Source organism: Ambystoma mexicanum, chromosome 4p (genome assembly GCF_040938575.1).
Source record: "Ambystoma mexicanum isolate Mex_15411 chromosome 4p, UKY_AmexF1_1, whole genome shotgun sequence".
NCBI classification, from domain to species: domain Eukaryota; kingdom Metazoa; phylum Chordata; class Amphibia; order Caudata; family Ambystomatidae; genus Ambystoma; species Ambystoma mexicanum.
This window is the reverse complement of record NC_090927.1, coordinates 203,487,363-203,509,167: the sequence shown is the minus strand read 5'-3', so window position 1 is coordinate 203,509,167 and position 21,805 is coordinate 203,487,363. Positions and strand designations below refer to the sequence as shown.

At 45.4% G+C, this 21,805-nt stretch overlaps 1 protein-coding gene across 10 annotated transcripts in view; it reads right to left on the bottom strand.

Moving 5' to 3' along the window:
• The window catches only part of HMBOX1 (homeobox containing 1), an 802,934-nt gene that overhangs the window by 102,172 nt on the left and 678,957 nt on the right, over positions 1-21,805 (bottom strand). For all 10 annotated transcript variants that reach the window (XM_069605709.1, XM_069605710.1, XM_069605704.1 and 7 more), the window contains one exon: positions 1,806-1,901. In XM_069605709.1, coding sequence (XP_069461810.1) covers positions 1,806-1,901 — 96 coding nt within the window. The remainder of the gene's footprint in view (positions 1-1,805; positions 1,902-21,805) is intronic.

Sequence of the window (21,805 nt, the reverse complement as noted above, 5' to 3'; positions counted from 1 at the left end):
CTTGGTTTTGAAGGTAATTCACCCTGCACATGTCAAGTAATGGCTACATATTTATTTATTTACTACATTTGTTACACGCCCAGACCCTGGGCATACGTGGCCACTCTAAATGACGAGGCTGTTTTCTGACATGAACTTCTACCCAAGTCATTCAAATGGTTTCACTTTTTCAGTAGGCATAATACAAATATTCTTATTAAGGACTCTACTGGCAAGAGAGCACAAAGTAGCAATCAGTGAAAACAGAGCAGAATGACAAAAACAGTGCCACGCCTGCAGCAGTGTAGCTGCATAAAGCGAATGCGTGAACTGCTCCAAGCAACGCAGATAAAAGCCCTCCTTTCCTTCTGATCTTCTCACCCAAATCATCAAACCTGCAGCACCCCTGTCCCCACCACCCCCCACCATCATCATCATAGCAGCACACCATGCCAGTCTCATTACAAGTGCGCGCAAATTCGACTGTATTTCTCCAACAATGTGCTCACCTCACTGGCTCCCTCTCACATCTAGGATCATATTCAAAACTGCAAGCATCTACAAAGAAGTCTCAAATGGAACGCCAACATACTTGGCGACTAAACGCCACACAGTTGGAGGCTACCGTACCTCACGTAGCAAAACGATCTAAAGGTTGGAGTCACAGCTAGCCCGCAACGAGAAGACTTAGAAGCAGTCCTACTCATCTCCTGCCCGACCATCTGGAACTCAATCAAGGTAGAGGCTCGAAATGCCCCTACCATCCGTCAGTTCCGCAAAACATTACAAACGTAATACCTGCCGGAGGAATGAAAATCCTTCTCCATCTCCACCACCAGTACTGTGTTACTGTATGAAATGCCAAGTCCAATTCTGGCACAATCCTGATGTAAAGCGCTCTGCTGCTCTTGAGCCAGTTTTGCGCTTTAAGCAATAAAAAATTAATTTAAATTAAATTAAAATCCAACTGTACAATCCTAAATGTTAGGGGGCAGGTTGGCAAAATGGGAAATGGGTTTTATGAAAGGGAACTCGGCATTGTGGGATATTAGAAAACTGGATTTGCAGACCTCATTGTTAAACAAGGCTGCCAGTGGAAGAAACCAGGGAAATGTGGCACGTCCAAGAATGGCACAAGTTCATGTGAACTGCCAGATTGAAAATGCCATTAGAGCAATGTATAAATGTAATACCAGGCCTCGCTCGTACCTTTCAATGTGAAATGTGTACCCATGGTAATACTATGCACCAGGAAATAGCTCATCTGTCCTTCAAGAGAAATGTTAACTATTGTCACAAACCGTGTGAGACATACTACAGAAATGTTGTGCATCTCTTCCTTACTAGACTTCCTATCCTGCAGAACCGAGGTTAGACTGCCAACTCAATTCTTATATGCTTTGTCATACTCTGCTCTATACAAAAGGTTATCATTTGAGCTATATAGTGTCGTATGTGCTTTTCTGCCCTTTAGTCTTGTCTTGGCCCAGCCAATTGGCTTCTATGGAATGTAAACCTGCCATACTTAGTGACAGTGTCTTATCTAGCTCAACTGGTCATCTGTTGAACTTTCTTATGGGTGCCAATGGACCGGCTATTATCCTCTCTAATTAGCCTTGAAAGTGATACAGCAGACACTCTCAACCCCAGTTGCATCAACAATGACATGTCAGCCAACTGGTGCTGAAATAGTGCCCTACTAAATTGCTGGATTTAATCAATTCAGCCTGATTTCTGCCCAAGCTCTGGATTAGCTACACTGCTTAATTTGTAGTGAAGCTATTCATACATTAGAAAAAGTGAGGTCATGTTCTCAAATACATTACCAATATTGGCTCTTCTCTTGATCTCCTTTCTTCTGTTGGCAAACCAGTTGTAAACTTTGAGGGAGGTGACGCGCTCCAAGTCTGAAAGTTTTTTCCCTGTAGATAAAAACACAAATGATAAATATAACCAACGTGGAAGAAAACAGACATTAATTGTACATTGTGTTATTACATGCTGATCAACTTATTGGCCAGAAAGCGTAACTACATGTCTACCCCGCTGAGATTGCAAGTGCCTGCTCTGTTTTGTTGTCGAAGGACAATGATTGACAGAGCATGCCAAACTACACCACCACCAGATAATCATTTATATATAAATTACATGCATTCTTGCCACTCTTTTTACAAGTACGAACATTATCAAAATTCCCATGCATCAGTAGAAATGTTCTGACACCATGCCCAAGCTTTCTTTGTAATCACTGCCCAAACCCGCAAGGAACGCATGTATTTGGGTATTTGATGCAGTGTAGCCATAACTTCAAGGTCCAGCAGAGAACATCTTGCGAATAGGGAGTCATCAATAGAGAGTTAACAGATTGTTAATCGTGCAATGAAACGGGAAGGCCGCATGATGGGACCAGACAGAAATACTTACTTTAAACAACTGCTCTAGAAACATTATATCAGAACCTTCACATTAGGGTATTAAGACTCATTTACATTCATCAATACTAAGTTAAATCAAATGTATTAGTGCAAAACAAGCTATCAAGTTTATTACCCGTTTAGTGCACAACATGGTCAGTTCTATGGCAGAATCTTAGCCACGTTTTGCTGGGACTTGCTCAAGTCTCGTCTATGACCGAGACGGTCTTTCCACCCTTCCAAACTTCCCTGCCCAGCCTCTTGTACGGATGCCCAGAGGCCCCGATTCCTCAATCACTTAAATCTAGGCATGCAAGTAATTGGGATCTGATAACATCTCAGCCTCTTTCACACATACAATCTATGAAGGGCTTCCACGTGTTCAGATATTTTGTGACTCTAGTAAGCATTGTGACAGTGATTGTTCATCACTGCCATATACCCCCGTGTTGCTCACCACATCTATATTAAAAGGCGTTTACTTTCGAATCTGTGCCCAGGAGAGTCTTGCAGCATTCAGCATGAGACTCCAGACATCGGCTAGTGACCATTGTTATCATTGTTGCCAAGTAAGATTATTGGGGGGTCGAGAGGGATACTTGTAATATCCCTCATCTTCGCCAGAAAATCTTTCAAAAATATTTACCTTTCGTGGAGCGCCACAAAACATAAACAATGCCCTATTTTCTTAACAGCCCCTTCATCAATGAGGTGGGACTGTAGGGAAGATGTTATGTAGTTGCTGGAGGGTAAAACGCAATCTGTAGCATATTTTGTACAAACTCTCCTTTATGGCTGAGCACCGAGATAACTTGCTAGGTCTTTCTAAGATGTAATATGAAGTTTCCAGGGGATTTATCTTGTGTCACATCTTTTCTCCAACTTCGCATGTACCCCCAGGTCTGCAAGGTCGTCTTCCATATTACTAAAAGGATTGGTCTTTTAGATATAGTGAGGATACACTGTTTTTTTTTTTTTTTTTTGGGATATCAACCATCTGTGTCGTGCGCTGAGAGAAGGGTGGCAGCTATTCAGTCTAGTAACGAAGTAGAACTACCCTACTCCGGTGGATAATAGAAAGTGTTTGGGGCTCAAGTGAACCCTACTCCACCTAAAGTATAGCGCCAAAGGTCAATCAAGACTCACACTCAGTGATTGTGAGAAAATAATATATTCAAAATGCCCTTTCTGAGACACGTGTTTCGGTGACAGACTCACCTTTTTCAATCAGAGCTGAAGGAGGTAACCATAGTTATAGAACAAATTCCAGTTTACAATAGTGCACAATTTAGGTAAGGTAATCATGACAAATATTAAATAAAACAGTTCAAACAAAAAAGTGCACAAGTTACAAGTGGTGCAGAATCAATGTGGCATAGAGTGTATCACAGAGAAACAAGGAAGGGGGACGGGGAGGATTGGTATGGGTAAGAGAAATAAAAAGATGACGACAAAAGTAAAAAGAGAAAATATAATGCATTAGTTGGCATCGATAGTCTCGTTACGTGATTTGATATATAGTTCTGGTAATAGATACTACCTCATTAGTAGGAGTACATTCTTACCTAGTGGGTGTCAGTATTAGTCAATTTTACAATTAGTTGATTGCCTTGTTCATGGGATAAATCCCGCCTGTTGAATCGATGAATGTATTATGTGGTAAGTATTACAGGTAGGTACATACAGTACTGCATATTTGGTGCCATGGTAAGAATTTACTCCTACTAATTCCGGTACTACCCCAATTGTAGCCGCCTGTCTTTTTCAATATTCCGTCAAAATAGTAATTTAGGGAGTATCTTTTTTTTATATTCAATTTGTTTTATTCAGCAGGTAAACAGAAAATAACTTCAGAATACAGATCCAATCAAACATTTCTAGGGACTTGACCACAGCTCAAATAATAACAGAGAGGCATCATCCAAATATTCAATCTACAAACTTGTTCAAGGTGCACCCATACCTCAAAGTCATCACAACTCTCGTGCTCCAAGATGAAAATTAAGATAACAGGCCAAGTTGAAACCATAAAAAAAGAGAAAAAGTTGCCAAGAAAAACACAGCAAAACTCCTGAACATTTTTTTTTTTGCTTGCATTTTCTTCCCCCTTTTCCCACCAGGAACACCCCCTCCCCTCCAGGGAACCAATCACTCATAAAAAACAAGTTTACCAAGTCCTCAAACAGAAACATAACCATTATGTATCATATCAATACATTCTGAATGCTCTATTGCTTTGTACAAAGTCATGGCTCTCGAAATGTATATTTGTCACATACACACTTTTAGACAGCATAACAGACAAGGGCCGTACACGAGAGAGACATGGTTACACAGAACAATAAGATTTACAAATATCAAATCTCGCCTTGGGAGGACCCCACTGGGGATAACAGCTTCTGGCGTTCATAATAAGACAAAAACGGGAGCCATTCCGTTTCCCTTCCATTATGTAAGTCAGATAAAGTCGCTGTCAGGCTCTCCAAGTCAAAAATTGTGTGCCTTACGCAGCCATTCCTTATGCGTACGAGGGTGAGGCCGCTTCCAATATATCCTTGTACATGCTCTGACGGCCAAAACAGATTGCCCACTATATGGGTTGTTTGGTATATGTCTCTCCATCCTCTGACAATCCAAAGAGGAGTAACAAGGGAGTCAAGGGCCTCTCTAAACCATCTACAGCCTTCACCCAAGCCAGCACTTCCTTCCAGAAAGTCTGCATCGCCGGACACTCCCACCAGTCATGCCAGTAAGTGGCAACACTGCCACACCCCCGCCAAGATAAAGGGCTAGCGCCTGGAAACATCTTGGAGAGCCTTTCTGGTGAGAACTGCCATCGCTGCAATAACCTGTACCCATACAACTTATATTGCATGACTATTGAAGTTGACCACAGGGTTCGACATGTATGGCCAGGGAAGGGAATGCCATGTGCCCAATGTTATATGGCCCGCAGTGGGTGTTCTCCGCCGGCTTCCATTAAGGAGATTTATAATTTGTACGCTTCATCCCCTCTCCTAGTGAGACCCCGCAGCACTTTTGCTGGACTTCAAGACCTTTTCTTTCAATCCTGAATGGGTGGAGCTTTTTTCCACTCATTCATTCTTGTGGGCTCTGTCTTTTGGAACTCTATTCTACCTGTACTATGGAGTAAGTCTGCTCCATAACTCTTTAAAGCACCTGTGTTTTTATAACTGCAGCACACAGCTCTTTACGGGCAGTGTTGCTGGGGACCCTTAGGAACCCCCTTTAAGATTATTTTTCTATATCCTTGAGTAAACTATAGTTCTTAAGGATAGACAGATACTTAGTGTCTCTCCCAAAACCCTATAGTCTGAGAGATTGGCTCACACCATCTGTAGTGGAGTGCCAATGGGATACTTAGTATCCCCCTTCTCTCTGCTCCTGTGACTTTTTAGTCACATAGACAATCACTAGATATGGCTAGTGGGAGTGGGCGTGTTCTACCAACTATTGTGTATTTTTTAAAACCGCAGCCTAAATCCATAGCCCCGGTAGTGCACCATAGGGGCACCCAAGTGCCAACTTGGGGCCTCCCTTATTTTTTCGCCATTACTAGTGTGGTTGTTCTTCATTAGCCCTTTTACCATTCTGGGAAGGGGGAGGTCTGTGTGTGTGTGGTTTGCCTTTGGCGGGAACCAGTAGGTATCTCCGCCTAGGCTCCAGTGTGTCTGGGCAGGAAGGAAGTGTGGAAGGAACCTTCCACACCCCCTGTCCTTTGTCTGCCAGAGTGCCTTAATAGATCCAGCGCCCACAGGGATTCCGGCAGTCCTGATTGGACAGCCAATTGCCCTTTTCTGTAAAAATGCTGAGAGATTGCAGAGGAGTGTGTGCTGGAACTGTATAAAAGGTAAGGGTTCTGGAGTTTAAAGCAAGTCGACCACAAGAAACAAATTACCAGAGAAGAAGACGACCAGAGACACCTGCAGACCCTTTGCTCTTGCTGACCTGCAGACCCTTTGCTCTTGCTGTCCTGACCTCATTTTCTACGCGACAGAGGAGCTCCGAAGAGGACTTCTTCCCTTTGGCTGGTGGGAACAACCAGTCTCAAGCTTTGAGACAAGCCATTTCCCGAGGTCCAGGGCTGCAACATTGTGGAGAAGAAAGCACAAACACTTTCTTCAAACCTTAGGTACTGTGGGGCAAAGGGTGGTATTGCTTACCTGATTGGAGTGCAAATAGAGGCATCCAGGGCAACCCCCTCTTACCTCTGACCCAAGCCGCTGCTTGAGTGTCCTTCTCGAGTCCGTTTTGAGGTCTCCTTTGTTAGTTGCTAACTTGCTGCTTCCATAACTTTAGACACTGGAAGAAATCCACAAGAACTCTTTGTATTTGGCAGTTTGTCAAGGCTTCAAGCCCTCTACGAACTGCCTTTAGCTAGGGTTGTGTTTCTGGACTTAAAAGACTGGCCAGGCGAAGATACCATCTCTAGAACCTTGAACTAAGCTCATGTTGCACTAACCACTTATTTTCCTCCCTTTAAGTGACTTTTCTATATGTGTTTGCAGAGGAAATACATTACTGTATAACCCGTTGAAACCTGCATGAGTGCGCAATAACCGATGTGGGATGAATTGACCCAGTCCGCTGTGCTGTGCTATGCGGCATCACCCTGCCAGTTATGGGGAAAGAAACAGCAACAATGGCGGCAAAACCCTTGTGCGTGCCAAAAACCTACAAAAACCTACCAAAACCGTGTACTTCAGCACACAAAAAGAGGGATGCACAACCTGGCACCCATGGTGCATGTGCAGTGGAATGGAGCACACCCTGCAGAAATGTGTCAGTGAGTTCCATAACCAGCAAATGGAGAGAGAGGCAGCACTTTGCAAATGAAACCCAAAAATGTGCCTACAAATGACATTTGCTTTGTTGCCAAAAACTCCAAAATGCCTATAACACAATACTTTCAACATTCACAATCTTGCCTGGTGTTAAAATGTATGTGTCAATTGAAACATTGTGAAACATACAAAGTCTGAAAACTGATAGCCTCTATTCCATGGGTGCACAACATACGGCCCACGGGCCAGTTGCGGCCCGCTATGCTCTTTTGTCCGGCCCGCGAGGCACAAAGACTTTCCTAATGGAGGGCGGCCCGCAAGCAACATCGGCCGCCCTCCATTAGGAAAGTCTTTGTTGTCTTCCGGGCCGGACAAAACACTGGCCCTCATTGGCTCAGCACACACGTACCACTTCGCTCCCACGAGCCACGTAGTGCGTGTGTGCTGCACCAATGGAGGGCCAGCACTACGGCTGGCGTGGCCAGTAAGGCTTGATGCCGGAAGGCATTTCAGCCTTGCTGGCCACGCCAGCCGTAGTACGATTCCACCTACCTCGCCAGCGTTCCAGTTTACCTGCCTTCCAGCACGTCTCCGGTAAGTGGTCTTTGTGTTTGTGTGTAGGGTCTGTTCTGCTGTATGTTTGTGTTGTGTATGTTGAGATGGGAGGGGGTGGGGGACGTGTCGGATGTGTATGAATGTGTGTTTTTGAGTGTGTTGTGTATGTTGAGATGGGGGGGTGAGGGGGCATGTCGGATGTGTATGAATGTGTGTTTTTGAGTGTTTGTGTTGTGTATGTTGAGATGGGGGTGTGGGGGGCATGTCGGATGTGTATGAATGTTTGTTTTTGAGTGTTTGTGTTGTGTATGTTGAGATGGGGGGCGTGTCGGATGTGTATGAATGTTTGTTTTTGAGTGTTTGTGTTGTGTATGTTGAGATGGGGAGGTGGAGGGGGGTGTCGGATGTGTATGAATGTTTGTTTTTGAGTGTTTGTGTTGTGTATGTTGAGATGGGGAAGTGGGGGGGCGTGTCGGATGTGTATGAATGTGTGTTTTTGAATGTTTGTGTTGTGTATGTTGAGATGCTTGTATGGGTGCATGCTTCAGAGTTTGTGTGCTGATTTCGGGGGTGTGGAGTTTGTGTCTGTATGGGTGCATGTTTGAGTGTGTCTGTGCTGAGTTGGGGTGTGGGGGGGTTCGTGTCTGTATGGGTGCATTTTTGAGAGTGTGCTGATTTGGGGGGTGGTGGGTTCGGGTCTGTATGGGTGCATGTTTGAGAGTGTGTGTGCTGAGTTGGGGGGTGGGGGGTTCGGGTGTGCATGAATGTTTGTTTATGTATGTTTGTGTTGTGTATGTTGTGATGCATGTATGGGTGCATGCTTCAGAGTTTGTGTGCTGAGTTGGGGGGTTTGGGTCTGTATGGGTGCATGTTTGAGAGTGTTTGTGCTGAGTTGGGGGTGGGGGGTTCGGGTCTGTATGGGTGCATGTTTGAGTGTGTGCTGATTTGGGGGGTTCGGGTCTGTATGGGTGCATGCTTGAGTGTGTTTGGGGCATAGTGTTTGGTTGGGGGTGAGGGGGCCATGGGGCATAGTGTTTTGTTGGGGTGAGGGGGCCATGGGGCATAGTGTTTGCTTGGGGGGTGAGGGACAGGGGGCCTAGTGTTTGGTTGGGGGTGGGGGCCATGGGGCATAGTGTTTGGTTGGGGGTGAGGGGGCCAAGTGTTTGGTTGGGGGTGAGGGAGCCATGGGGCATCGTGTTTGGTTGGGGGTGGGAGCCATGGGGCATAGTGTTTGGTTGGGGGTGAGAGGGCCATGGGGCATAGTGTTTGCTTGGGGGTGAGGGGGCCATGGGGCATAGCGTTTGCTTGGGGGGTGAGGGACAGGGGGCATAGTGTTTGCTGGGGGGTGAGGGACAGGGGGCATAGTATTTGCTTGGGGGTGGGAGCCATGGGGCATAGTGTTTGGTTGGGGGTGAGGGGGCCATGGGGCATAGCGTTTGCTTGGGGGGTGAGGAACAGGGGGCATAGCGTTTGCTTGGGGGTGGGAGCCATGGGGCATAGTGTTTGGTTGGGGTGAGGGGGCCATGGGGCATAGTGTTTGCTTGGGGGGTGAGGGACAGGGGGCTTAGTGTTTGGTTGGGGGTGGGGGCCATGGGGCATAGTGTTTGGTTGGGGGTGAGGGGGCCAAGTGTTTGGTTGGGGGTGAGGGAGCCATGGGGCATAGTGTTTGGTTGGGGGTGAGGGAGCCATGGGACATAGTGTTTGATTGGGGGTGAGGGGGCCATGGGGCATAGTGTTTGGTTGGGGGTGAGGGGCCCATGGGGCATAGTGTTTGCTTGGGGGTTGAGGGAGCCATAGGGCATATTGTTTGGTTGGGGTGGTGAGGGGGCTATGGGGAATAGTGTTTGGTTGGGGGTGGGAGCCATGGGGCATAGTGTTTGGTTGGGGGTGGGAGCCATGGGGCATAGTGTTTGGTTGGTGGTGAGTGACAGGGGGCATAGTGTTTGCTTGGGGGGTGAGGGACAGGGGGCATAGTGTTTGGTTGGGGGTGGGGGCCAATGGGCATAGTGTTTGGTTGGGGGTTGAGGGAGCCATGGGGCATAGTGTTTGGTTGGGGGTTGAGGGAGCCATGGGGCATAGTGTTTGGTTGGGGGTGGTGAGGGGGCCATGGGGCAGAGTGTTTGGTTGGGGGTGGTGAGGGGGCCATGGGGCAGAGTGTTTGGTTGGGGGTGGGAGCCATGGGGCATAGTGTTGCACTCCAAGAGTGAACCCAATAATAAAGCTAAAACAGGCACAATTAGGAGATGTACATCCTTTGCTTTTTGAGGGAACCTGACTCAACGAAGGCCATACTCCTCTTGGGCAACCCAAACAGCAAACTATAGCAGTCCAAAATAACAGAATGTCCAATCAAGGGTCAATAAAATATATATAATTTAATTAAACAGACGATATACAATAACTACATTGAAATAAATGATAATAATGGAAAATGTGTAGTACAAAATGTACGTTTGAAATGCAATAGAAATCGTTACCCCTCAAAAACCTATTCTTTTTCCATGTGTTTAATACAAATTGGGAGTTGAAAAAGCCTCCTGGCATGTCCCGCCTACCGCCCCGCCCACTTTTACTTTTCGGCCCACTATAGCCCTCATGTAAGGTACTTTCGGCCCTCTGTCAAAATCAGTTGTGCACCCCTGCTCTATGCCAAAATCTGGGTGCAGTACCCGGGGCTGCCTGAATGACAGCTGTCAGAGGAGACTGATGAAACTTTAAAAGTGAGCTAGAATTCAAAAGCCTGCTGGATTAGCAAACAGAAAAAGGATTGTTGCCAAAAAGGAATAAAGATTTTAATTCCACAGATTTTAAGACCAAGAAAAATATGTATTTGTATGTGATGCAACAAATGTGGCTTTTGCTAGGTTTAAAAGTTAATCAGCTTGGCTGAAGCTGCAAAAAACTGGAAAAGCAGGTTTTCTCCCAGAAGGGGGGCCTTCCTCTCAGCAGAAATACACACGGGGAGGTGTTAATTGCAGGTTAGAGCAGAATCTTGTCTGCAGAAGGCAAAGGAACAATGACAAAGTTGCAGCCCAGGAATAGGAGGTGTGAAGGCAGTCGTAAACTCTCTGGAAGGAACAAGCCAGGAGGGGGATGTCTTCGACTGCAGGGAGACAAAAAGAGGCGGAGCCAAGCGACCATCTGTTGCTAAATATGAACAAAGAACACATCTTAAAAGACTTATTACTTGCTATTCAAAATGGTGAAAAATATAAAAATGAAAGTTGTTAATTTAATTTCTGGCTGCACGTGTGAAGAGGCGGCAGAACTGTGTGACATGTTCTGGAAAGGAATGGCAAGATATGTGATTTTATGCAAACTGTATTGCTGTTAGAATTGTGAAAATGTACACGCCTATTCCTATGTCAAACACGCACATTTGTGGAAAGTTGCATAACATTTGGAAACTGTGCATAGCGAAAAGGACAAAATTCTGTAGAAAGTTAAAACAAGATCCTACAGCTGTGAGATTTTGATGAAAAGATGCTACACAAAATATGGCATCTTTGTGTGTGATTTATATAAAAGGTGACTAATGTAGAAATGTGTGTTTAGTGTAAAATCCGATTTTGAGACCAGTGGCTAAAGGGAGGTCTCTGAGGACTGTAAAGCAAATCATAAAATGTGACATCAGCCGGCCTTGATCCAATCACTCCAAATGCAAAGCGGAGATGAAGTGTTGACCATATCCCAGCTCAAAGGGGCAGCTTAGCTAAGCCGGCCCACACACCCCCTTTAGGATGTCAGTTTAGAGCATAAATAGAGACAGCTGACAGCACATAAAGACAGACAGATCCACTCACTTTCCTGATGCTGGCGGAGCGCCCTGCTGCTGAAATCTACATCTTCCTTGTTCCAGGCTCCAGAAACTTGGCAAAGCAAAGGCCTATGCATAGCTGAACTATTTTCAGCTAGGCCTCAAATTCTAGAATAGAAGCCCAAAAGCCTAGCGGAAGCATCATAATACAACTGGGCGTGCTGTTAATGCTTGCCTGCTGAATTGAAATATCCTCAGAACCAAGAAGGGCAGATCCCGTCCAGTCCTGTGCCGTGCTGTGACCAGAGAGCCTTGCTGACCTTGTCCAGTCCGATGTGCCCACCTGTCCGTCCCTGATAGATCCGATTCAATGGTCCAGAATCCTGACGGTCCAAAATCTTAAATCCATTTTGTCTTGTGAGTATTAACAGGAAGCTAGAAACTGTTGATTCCTGTGCATTATCTTGTCCCCTCCTAACCTCTGAACTATCCTTACTTCCATAATCAGTAACATTGTCTGAATCCGTAGTGAAGTCTTATTCTGTCTATCTGTAAAAGCATCCTTTTTCCTAGTCATCTTTGTCAACTTTGATCTATTAAATTCATTCGAGTGACCAGCCTAGCGCTCCAAGGTGGACAGCGAGGAACCAGGACTGAGTCGCGAATCACTCCGGACTCTTACCTGTGCCGTCCTGGTGGCTTAGCTTGAATGCTTTAGTCCATAGTCAATAATTTTTCTGATTTTAAAACTGAAGCCTCTTTCCATTCTCACGCCTATCTCGTAAAAACAACCTTTACTAAAACCTCTATGACTCCCTCCGTTTTTGTGATGGAAATGAAATTTCCACTCCTACTTGTAGCTAACATCTGTAGAACCCAAAACCGCATTTCAAAACAGTGAGATTCTCCTGTTGTCACGAATATCGCACATGGAAAAGTCTGCAGCAAATTCCCATTTTGAGAAATCTTTACACGTGTGAAATAGCTTCCATTTGTTTCCGACCTGGACTAAGATTTCAATTGTTTTCTTTGGACTAAATCATTGCTAGTGATTGTGTGCAACTGTTCAAAGCGGCTCCCGTAAGAATTTAGAATAAATTAAGCATTTTACCACACATTTAGAGTTCTTGCTCAGCCACTTTAAAAGTCATTCTGACAATTGAAAAGCCCACTTTGTTTTTCTCTTTCTGTGTAAGGGGGAAGTGAGACACTGTTGGATCTGTACTATTCCTGAATACCTGCTCTCTCCTTCCATCTCTTTGCATTGCCTATTGGGAGTTGAGGGGTGTTGCAGGGGGAACCTCTAACCATAGTGCTATCTGATCTGAACCAACACAAAAGTATTATTTTCTGTGTTGCATTTGTTTTGCTCATTACTTATTTCTAGTGTATTAAAGATATTATTCTGTGTTCTGTCACCCCACTGGTTATTGTTGTTTACCTATTAAAATATATATTGTGATTTTGATCTTAAATAAATAATACCTTTTACAAACCAGCCTGATTCCTGGTCCAGCGTGATCCGGGGTATTCTTAAAGTAAGGGGTGTGATACGAGTGGTACATCTTTCAAATCATTGAATCCATATATCAAATACATTTTTTCATTGCACTGTACACTAGGCCGAGAGCAGAGGGTATTGCCTGATTGAAATCCTTAACATCGATAATACGATAACATTGTCTTTTCCCTTTCTAACGTTGCTACAAATGTAACGGTGAACAAACTCAAAAGTGAAAGTGCCCTTTGAAGTGTATTATCTAGTACTAGCTGGGGTACCCGGCGCTGCCCGTGTTCTGATTGAGTGGCGTCTCCTGTGCCCTGTAGGATGTTGCTCTTGTGGGCAAGTTTTGCTTCAGTTTGCTCTGGCATCTTATTTGCCCTGGAGAAAGTTGCTTTAGTCCTCTGGTAGGCAAGTGGTGCTGCTGTTTGTTGTTGGGTTTCAGAAGCTCTTGATATTGATTTTCGCTTTACATCAGATGGAGCTTTTCCAAGTGATGTTTGTTTTTTGTGTGGCATGTTTCAGTCACTTAATGGCTTCGGCACATTTGAGAACATTTCCAAGAAAGATTGATTGGCTGTGCTCTCATCTCATGAATGAACTTAAGTAAACTGTAACCTTGCCATTTCCCATATTTGGAGTGGTGTGATTAAAACATTTTTTTATACCCTTTCAAGATGCTTTAATAAACACTTTTAACTGTATACAGTAGTAATACATTTCAAAGGAATAACCAACACATTGAACATTTTGCCTCATTCTAGTACCTACTGTAGTGAATCGGGCTGAGCATCAGTAAACAACGGTGTCTACGGAGTGAATTTTGTGCATCCAAACAGACTACAATCTTCCCCCAGAGGTAGCAGTGAGTTCAATGGTGTCGATTTGTATAGCCGGACAAACATACACACATACATACATGCATACATACATTCAGCTTTATATATAAAGATTCCTAAGTGTTCTATCGTAAACATCTGAAGTATTTAAAGTGATTCTGGTGTAAATATAAACCTTTTACATAAATATTTGTGCAAGTGCTTCTTTTTTGTGCCTGTCCACTATAGCAAACTATAAGGCAGAAGCTCTTAGGTCTCTTACTGTTGATAAATTGAAAAAAATGTGTAAGGGTAAATGTCTTCGTATAAAAGGAAAAAAAAAGCTTGTTGGATTACCAAACTGTAAGTAGGCCTGTAACTCCTGCTTCCAGAACAGATCTAGAAGAGAATGATGGTCAAAGTTTATCCCTTAGCCCTCGACTTCCAGATAATGAGGTAGAAGATGTGGATGAAAGTGTGAATATTAAGCCACCTGCCAATCCTTTGACCTCCACCATACCTGTATCTAACATGTCAGCTTGGCTGGTTCTAGAATTAGAAAACATGAAAATGCAGCTTGAATTCAGGAAACTGGAAACTGGAAATACAGTCTGACATGCAAGACAACTAAATGAGGAAAGAACTGCAACTCAGGGGAAAAGAAATGCAGCATGAACTAGAGATGAAAAAGTTGTCTCTTGATTCTACTTCTGTTTCAGAGTCCTCTTTGCCAGACCACGCCAGAAGCAGGACCCCTCGTCTCCCCAAAGATTTGGTGAGTTTTGTGAGAAACCTGAAGGTGTCTCACTTACTAGTCCCCGGGGATCTGTCATCCAGGTGGCAGGACATGGTTATCGCTATTTGATCCAGTTCCTGGGAGTGGACCAGTGGTGGAGGATCACCTGGATGAGGAGTCTTCGGGGAGTGGAAGTGGGACACTGAAGGTTGAGAACTGGTACCCACTTCCTTGTAACACCTTTCCCCCATCCTACCTTGTAGGATATTTAGAAGCTCTACACCCCCATTCCCGTTTTCCAACACAAACCCTTTCTTACACTGTGATAGACAACGGACTAACACCAGAGCTGTTTTTCTGACATGTCCCAACACACGGGTCAGGCAGAGTCAGGCATTTGACCACCACGCACACCTGACAGCCCTTTACCTTTCCCACAGTGATAAAACTCGGAGCACGAGAGCACACTACGAGCAAGGCTCCACGCACGAGGAAACCGCTACAACGAACCAGCAGTTCAAGCGGAGGAGAAAGGCGGTGAGACCTGAAAGGACGACAAGGAGGGACTTGCCCTTTTCAACTCAGATGTGCGAAGCCTCCGAAAGAGAAATCGTAAGACCGTGATTTACAGCTGGGCGTGGCGAGTAACAGAGGTCAACGGTGCACGGGGGCATCAAACTTTGATAGCACAGGCGGGAAGGCACGCTGGCTACCGTGGTACTGCCCTTGGCTCCAGAAGCAACACAAGCCAACGGGTTCAGCACAACCAGTGAGTCAGAGGACGCTGATAGCAAACCGAACAGTGTTGAGCCCAAAGTTGCAAGTGGCAACATTATATGAAGTAAAAAACTTGAGAACAAAGAACTTGAATATGATTGAACTTTTGGGAAAGCCCAAAGAAGAGCCAGCTGCAGAGTGGTCAGGCACCGCAGGAGTGCTCATTTGAAGGACTCTCTCTGCCCCCTTTTGTATTGAAACTGCAAGTACCAGAATGCCCTCGGAAAGGGCGGCGTGAGGTGTCAGAGTGGTCCTACAAGGGTCACGTCAAATCCCTTGCACACTCGAAAGTCTGACCCATTGCCGAAAGAAAGCTAGGGGAAGAGAAACCTCGCTTTCTCATGAACATTGTGTTAAAAAATGTTAAATTGACAAAAGTGAATCAGAATGAAGGATGACTGCGAATCGGGTTGAGGTATGATACACCAGAGAACGTTTTTGTTAAGATTAAGAATGAAAGGACGTAGTGTACCCGACAGAGGGAGGCCCATGTATTGTAAGCTAAGGCAAGTGTGAACCCGACTGAGGAATGCCGAATGAAAGCTAGGGGAAGGGAAGCCTCGCTTTCTGAGGACATAAAGCAAAGCATGAACGGTTATAAACTCATGAACTGTGTTAAAGAAAGGCATAGTGACCCCAGCCAAGGGAGGACCAGGTTATAAAGCGGATACGAGCCCGGCTGAGGGAGATCCTAGGGGCGAAGAGCAATCGCCCAAGGATCAAGACGACCGAAGGAATTTTTATTTATTTGTTTGTTGTTTTTAGCCAGCAGGCCTTCTAAGGCAAGAGACGTTGTGGAAAAGAGACGTGGCCCCTGAAGGCTCTATTATCGTTGAATGGAATTGCGAGCCTTGTGCTGGAGAGGCCCAGGTGTGTGCTGTGCTCAGAAGTTCTAACTTGTCCTGTTCTTGAAACCTGGGGAAGCCAGACCCCAGTCATACCATTTTAACTTATCATTTTGTGAACACTTTTCTTTTCTGGTGAACATTATCCCTGTTATGCTCACCTGGACTCTGCAGAGGCTGTTGGGGCACGGTTGCAGCCCTCCCGGAACTTGAATCACCACCTTCAGGCCTCTTCCTCAGTAGAAAAGCTGTGAGCGGTGGTATGTGGTGATAGTGCTCCTGCGTTGAGATAAGAGTGTGTGAGTGCACCAATCTGTGATTGTTGTACCTCTCGAACCCTTCACCCCAAAGTACGGTTTCTTTGGGCATACGCCGGCCCATAAAGCTCACCTGTGAATTATGGAAGATAAGCTCTCCGTCCTGCTACTTCTGGCAGGGGCGCGTCAAATGGGATCTAGTTCCTTCACTGATCCCTGATAGGGATTAGTCCAGTCAGGCTGCGACTATGCTTCTCCTTATGACTGGTAAGTCTTTCTTGAGCTCTTGTGATGCTGTTCATTCTGTTTAATGTCTTTATATGTTGCTCCTATTTATGCCCGCAATAATGTCTCTCTTCTGTTGTCTTCCCTTAGATGGAAATGCAGCCTCAATGCAGCTGTGAGACGCGAGATGCGGCCGGATGGAAGATGGATGCTACCGCAATGTTCGACAGCAGGTATGTGATGGTTAAAGGAAAAGCGCGAAGTATGGCGAAGCACAACCTTAAACTGACTTTTTTCGATGTCTAACCTTGTATTCTGTTTTTCCTTGCAGGCGCTGAAGTCGACGATGGAGTGTGTCGTGCTGCGGTGCCAAGATGAAGCTTTTGGCCATCCGGAAAGTGTAAAGATGAATACTTGGTTCGCCGAAGAGATGTACAGGTAAGAATAGCTTCCCCCAGTTGGTAAGTAAGCTGTCAGGAAGCAGGATGTCCAGGAAGCAGGCTCTTCAAAGGTAAGTCTGACCTCAGGCAACGGTGAGCGTTACGCTGCTTGCAAATGCAGGATAACGCAAAGCATCTGTCTTGAGGGTAGGGGCGGCTTATATAGCTGAGATCGTGGGCACGCCTATTAGGGCAGGCTTACCAGCCACACCCTGCCACTCCTAGAGAGTGAGCATGTGCAAAGGCAATCCATTAGCAGCCACATCCAAGAATACACTTGGGGCTGCTTAATGGATGGAATGTTCAAGGTTAATGCATCCTGCTTAATGGAAGGAATGTTCAAGGTTAATGCATCTGAAGTGCTATGTCCATAATAAAAGCTTTTTGGTGTTAAATGGATGTTTTTGTTTACTTTTGTTCATGAGGCTGGCGCCAAAGGCGCCAGTACAGTGTCCATACAGGTCTCCTGTGCATGCGACCCTTGCATGTCTGTGCCCCTGACTTCATGAACATGACAATCCCACACTCTTTTTTAACCTGGTGGTAAGAATTGGCAATCTTTTTTTTTATTGTATCAGCCCTTTTTGTTTGACAAGACGCTAGTAGGAATGACTTATTATTTGATGGTTGTAGCTTGCTCCCATCTTAGCTTTAGATTAGGTGTGTTTCTTACCCATGCATACAGTTTAATAAACTTACTAAGTTTATGAATGCTCCGACCTTTGGAATGTTACTTGGAAATAATCTTGGTTTTGGATCCTTGAAGTTGATGACTACGATTTCCTACAGCAACCGTCACTTAAAGTGTTTGTAGTACAATCGTTAGATTTATGTTGAACATAATGTTTATATTATTTTAAATTGAAGTACAAGAAACTGTGCATTTTTAGAAAGATTTGAGAAAAACTTGTGTACGGTTGCATGACAACCAAATATGCAAGTATACAAAAATTAATAAAACACTAAAAAAATAAACACCCTTGAACTGTGATCACTTGTGTCTGTCGTTACTGTTGCCACCATGCGTTCCTTACAGTTTGTATGATGTGACAACTGATATTCATGATTGGCTCAGTACATTTGGGTTTACATGCAAAGTACAAGGTATTTGTGAAAGTGAGTTTGTTCTATGTGTAATTTCTAGGCTCCCCCAGAATGGCTGTGATGTTGTTGAATGATGTTGATAGACAAGATTACCAGTTGGTAAAAACTGCTCTCATAGCCATGTCTGGGGAGACTCCTTACCAATACTTAAAAAGGTTTAGGGACCACATGAAGAGAGATGGTAACTTGTGGGCCACTTGGGTGTTTGAAAGCCTGAAAAACTTTGATGGGTGGATTAAGGGCTACAATGTGAGCTCTTACGAAGGCATGTGGTGTCTCTTCATGCTGGAAAGTATTTTTGATGCCTGTTCCCCAGAGCTGAGACAGCACCTTGCTGACTAAGAAACTGGGCCCCAAGAAGCTAGCAGTGGTTGCTGACTTATGGGTGGCAGATATGGCTACTCACAAGGATTCTGGGCTTGTCACAAGAAAGAGGGGAAAAAGCATAAAAAGGATGAGAAGGATCATTCCAAAAATCCACCACCAAGAAGGCCACAAACATAACAAGTGTGTATATCCCCCCTAAACAACCTTATAGGTCTAGTGAAACCTCTGGGCAAAACCAGAGGGAAGTTATCAGAAACCCCCATTCCAAAATACATTTGGGGAAATGTGTGGTTTGTGGCTCTGGTGGCCATGTGAAAGGCAATCCCAGATGTAAGGGTAAACCTTCAGGGAACCCCTCTGACAGCTTAGCATTCACACATGATGTGGTTATTCCAATGACAGGGGCTAGCTTTCACCCCCAAGCTGAAGAAGCCATTGGTTTTCAGGCTAGAGTGTATTTCGTATCTCTGGGACTGTCGGAACAACAGAACATTGAGGTCTATAATTCCATTCCTGATAATACTGAAGAAGATTATAAAGACAGTGGGCCTCATTACGAGTCCGGCGGTAACCGAGCCGGAAAATCCAGCAGCAGATTACCGCCGGACTCGTATTACCATTCCGCATCCGTGATTCCCGGAATTACTGGGTCATTACGACCCCGGTGACCCGGGAATTCCGGAGGCGGAATTCTGTAAGACTCCATGGGAGTGGGGAAGTGGAAACACCAGCACCATGTTGTAATGGTGCCGGTGTTCCCATGCCGCCTGCAGGCGGGTGGTGTTAAACCTGCCAGGTCAGACCTGGCGGGAGTGACACCTCCCCCCTGCAGAACTCGAAATCAGCCGGTCCGGAAAGAACGGTGGTGGCGGATTTACCACCACCGTTCTTTCCGGACCGGCTAACTCGTAATGAGACCCAGTGTATTTGTGAATGGTCAGGATACCCCTGCCATTAGAGACACTGGTGCCAGTATAAATGTGGTAGATGAAGGTTTCTTTCAACCCGAGGAAGTTGCTAAGGCTCGCAAAAGGCTTACCAAGTTAGCAGGAGGCCAAGTCCAAATGTGCCCAGTATTGCCAGCTATAGTTAAGTGTAATGAGATGACAGTAAACATTCCTGTAAGTGTTCAGTCAGAGGTACCAGGAAGAGCACTGTTGGACAATGATTTGAAGGCCTTCGGTGTAGTCTCCAGCACACCTAAACCCCCTCTAAGAAGAGAAGGGTGTTGACAAGGAAAGCCAGAGAGGCCACCTTAAAAGATCTTCCGACTGAGGGGAAACCCAGTGTCTCCCAAGGAAAGAAGGACCCCAAGCCCAGCCCAAAACTTCCATAAAGAAAAAGGTTCCTGTAGAAAAACTAGAAGTCACCCCTGTGACCCCACCACCAGCTGAGGCTGAGTTGGTGCAAGAGGAATCTCCTGAAGAACCTTCTACTGATGAGTGAGAGGAGGAGGAGATTCAACCCTGTCTAGAAGATCTGGATCCAAGAGACCATCCTGAGCTGCAGACTTTGCTTGAAGAAGGTGGACCCTCAAGGACAGACTTCAGTAGGGGACAAAGAGAGGACCCCTCTCTAGAAAGACTGCATAAGCAGGCAGCTTCCCAGAGTGAAGGGCAAACCCCTGGGAAGCACAGACTGTACTGGAAGATGGACTTCTATAGGGTGAGCCTATGGAGACTATTCCAGGAGACCTCAGGAGACTGGTGGTTCCCCAGGAATTAAAACCACATTCCTACAGTTAGCACATGAAGTCCCCCTGGCTGGTCACCTAAGCTCGAAGAGGACCAAGGGTTGTATTTCATTGTACTTTTACTGGCCCAAGATGGGGGCAGAAACAGAACAACAGTGTAGCAGTTGTCACACCTGCCAGTTATCTGGTAAGAGTGGAGCCAAGAATGTGGCAAACTTAGTGCCTCTCCCAGTTATGGGAGTCCCTTTTCAGAGGGTGGGGGTTGACATTGTTGGTCCCCTAGACCCTCCAACATCTTCAGGCAACCGATTTATATTGGTTTTGGTGGACCATGCCACCAGGTAACGGGAAGCAATTCCAATGAGGACTGTTACTGCTCAGGCAGTAGCTAAGGCCCTACCTGGTATTTTTACCAGAGTAAGATTTCCTAAGGAGGTTGTATTCGACAGGGGATTACTTTTATGTCCCACTATATGCAGCCAACCTGTGGGGTCACCTACAAGTTCTCAACTGCCTACCACCCTCAGACAAACGGATTGATAGAGGGGTTTAATGGAACCATGAAGAGCATGATTGGAGCTTTAGAAGAACCCCTTAGAAGAAACTGCCATGCCTTCCATTTGCCTACAGAGAGTGCCTCAAGTGGGATTGAATTAGCCCCTTTGAGTTACTTTATGGTCATCCTGTCAGAGGCCCTTTGGCACGGATTAAGAAGGGTCTGGAGAGTGGTCCTTCCCTCAATCCAGTACAGATTACTAACTATGTGCTTGGCCTCAGACCAAGGATGGCACGTATGATGACAGAGGCCAGTGAGAATTTGAAAGCTGGTCAAGCTCTGGTTAAGCAATGGCACTAGGAGAAGGCAAACATGGTGGAGTTTACTCCGGACCAACAAGTTCTTATTATGGTCCCAGTGAGACAGAGGGTCTTACAGTACAAATGGACAGGACCCTTCAAAGTTGTGGGAAAACTTGGAGAGGCCAATTATTTGGTAGACTTGAGCAACCCCAAGGAGGCCCCCAGGGTCTTTCATGACAACCGTCTGAAGGCTAATGTTTCCAGACCAAAGATAGGTGCTTTGCTCTTAGCTTATGATCAAGAAAAAGAGGAGAGTAAGCCTCTCCCAGAACTAATTAGGGGACATCCTTCAGATGGGTCAGTAGAAGGAGTAAAACTCTCTACTAATCTGACAATGCAGCAACAGGAGGAGTGCAAAGCTTTGTTGACTCACGTTGCCCCCCCCCCGTTCTCACTTACACCAGGCTTGACCCTTGGGTCCAGCATGACATGGACACTGGTGATAGTGTACCTGATAAAAGCAGGGGCTACAGGATGTCAGATAATGTGAGGAATCACATCAAACAAGAGATCAATAAAATGCTCGACCTTGGTGATTGAACATTCCACAAGTCCATGGGCTAGCCCAGTTGTGTTAGTACCAAAGGCAAGAACTAAGGAACTTAGATTCTGTGTGGACTATAGAGCATTAAATGCAGTCACCAAGACCGACGGCCATCCCTTGCCAAAGACAGATGAACTAGTGGATAAGCTGGGCTCAGTGAAATTCCAAAG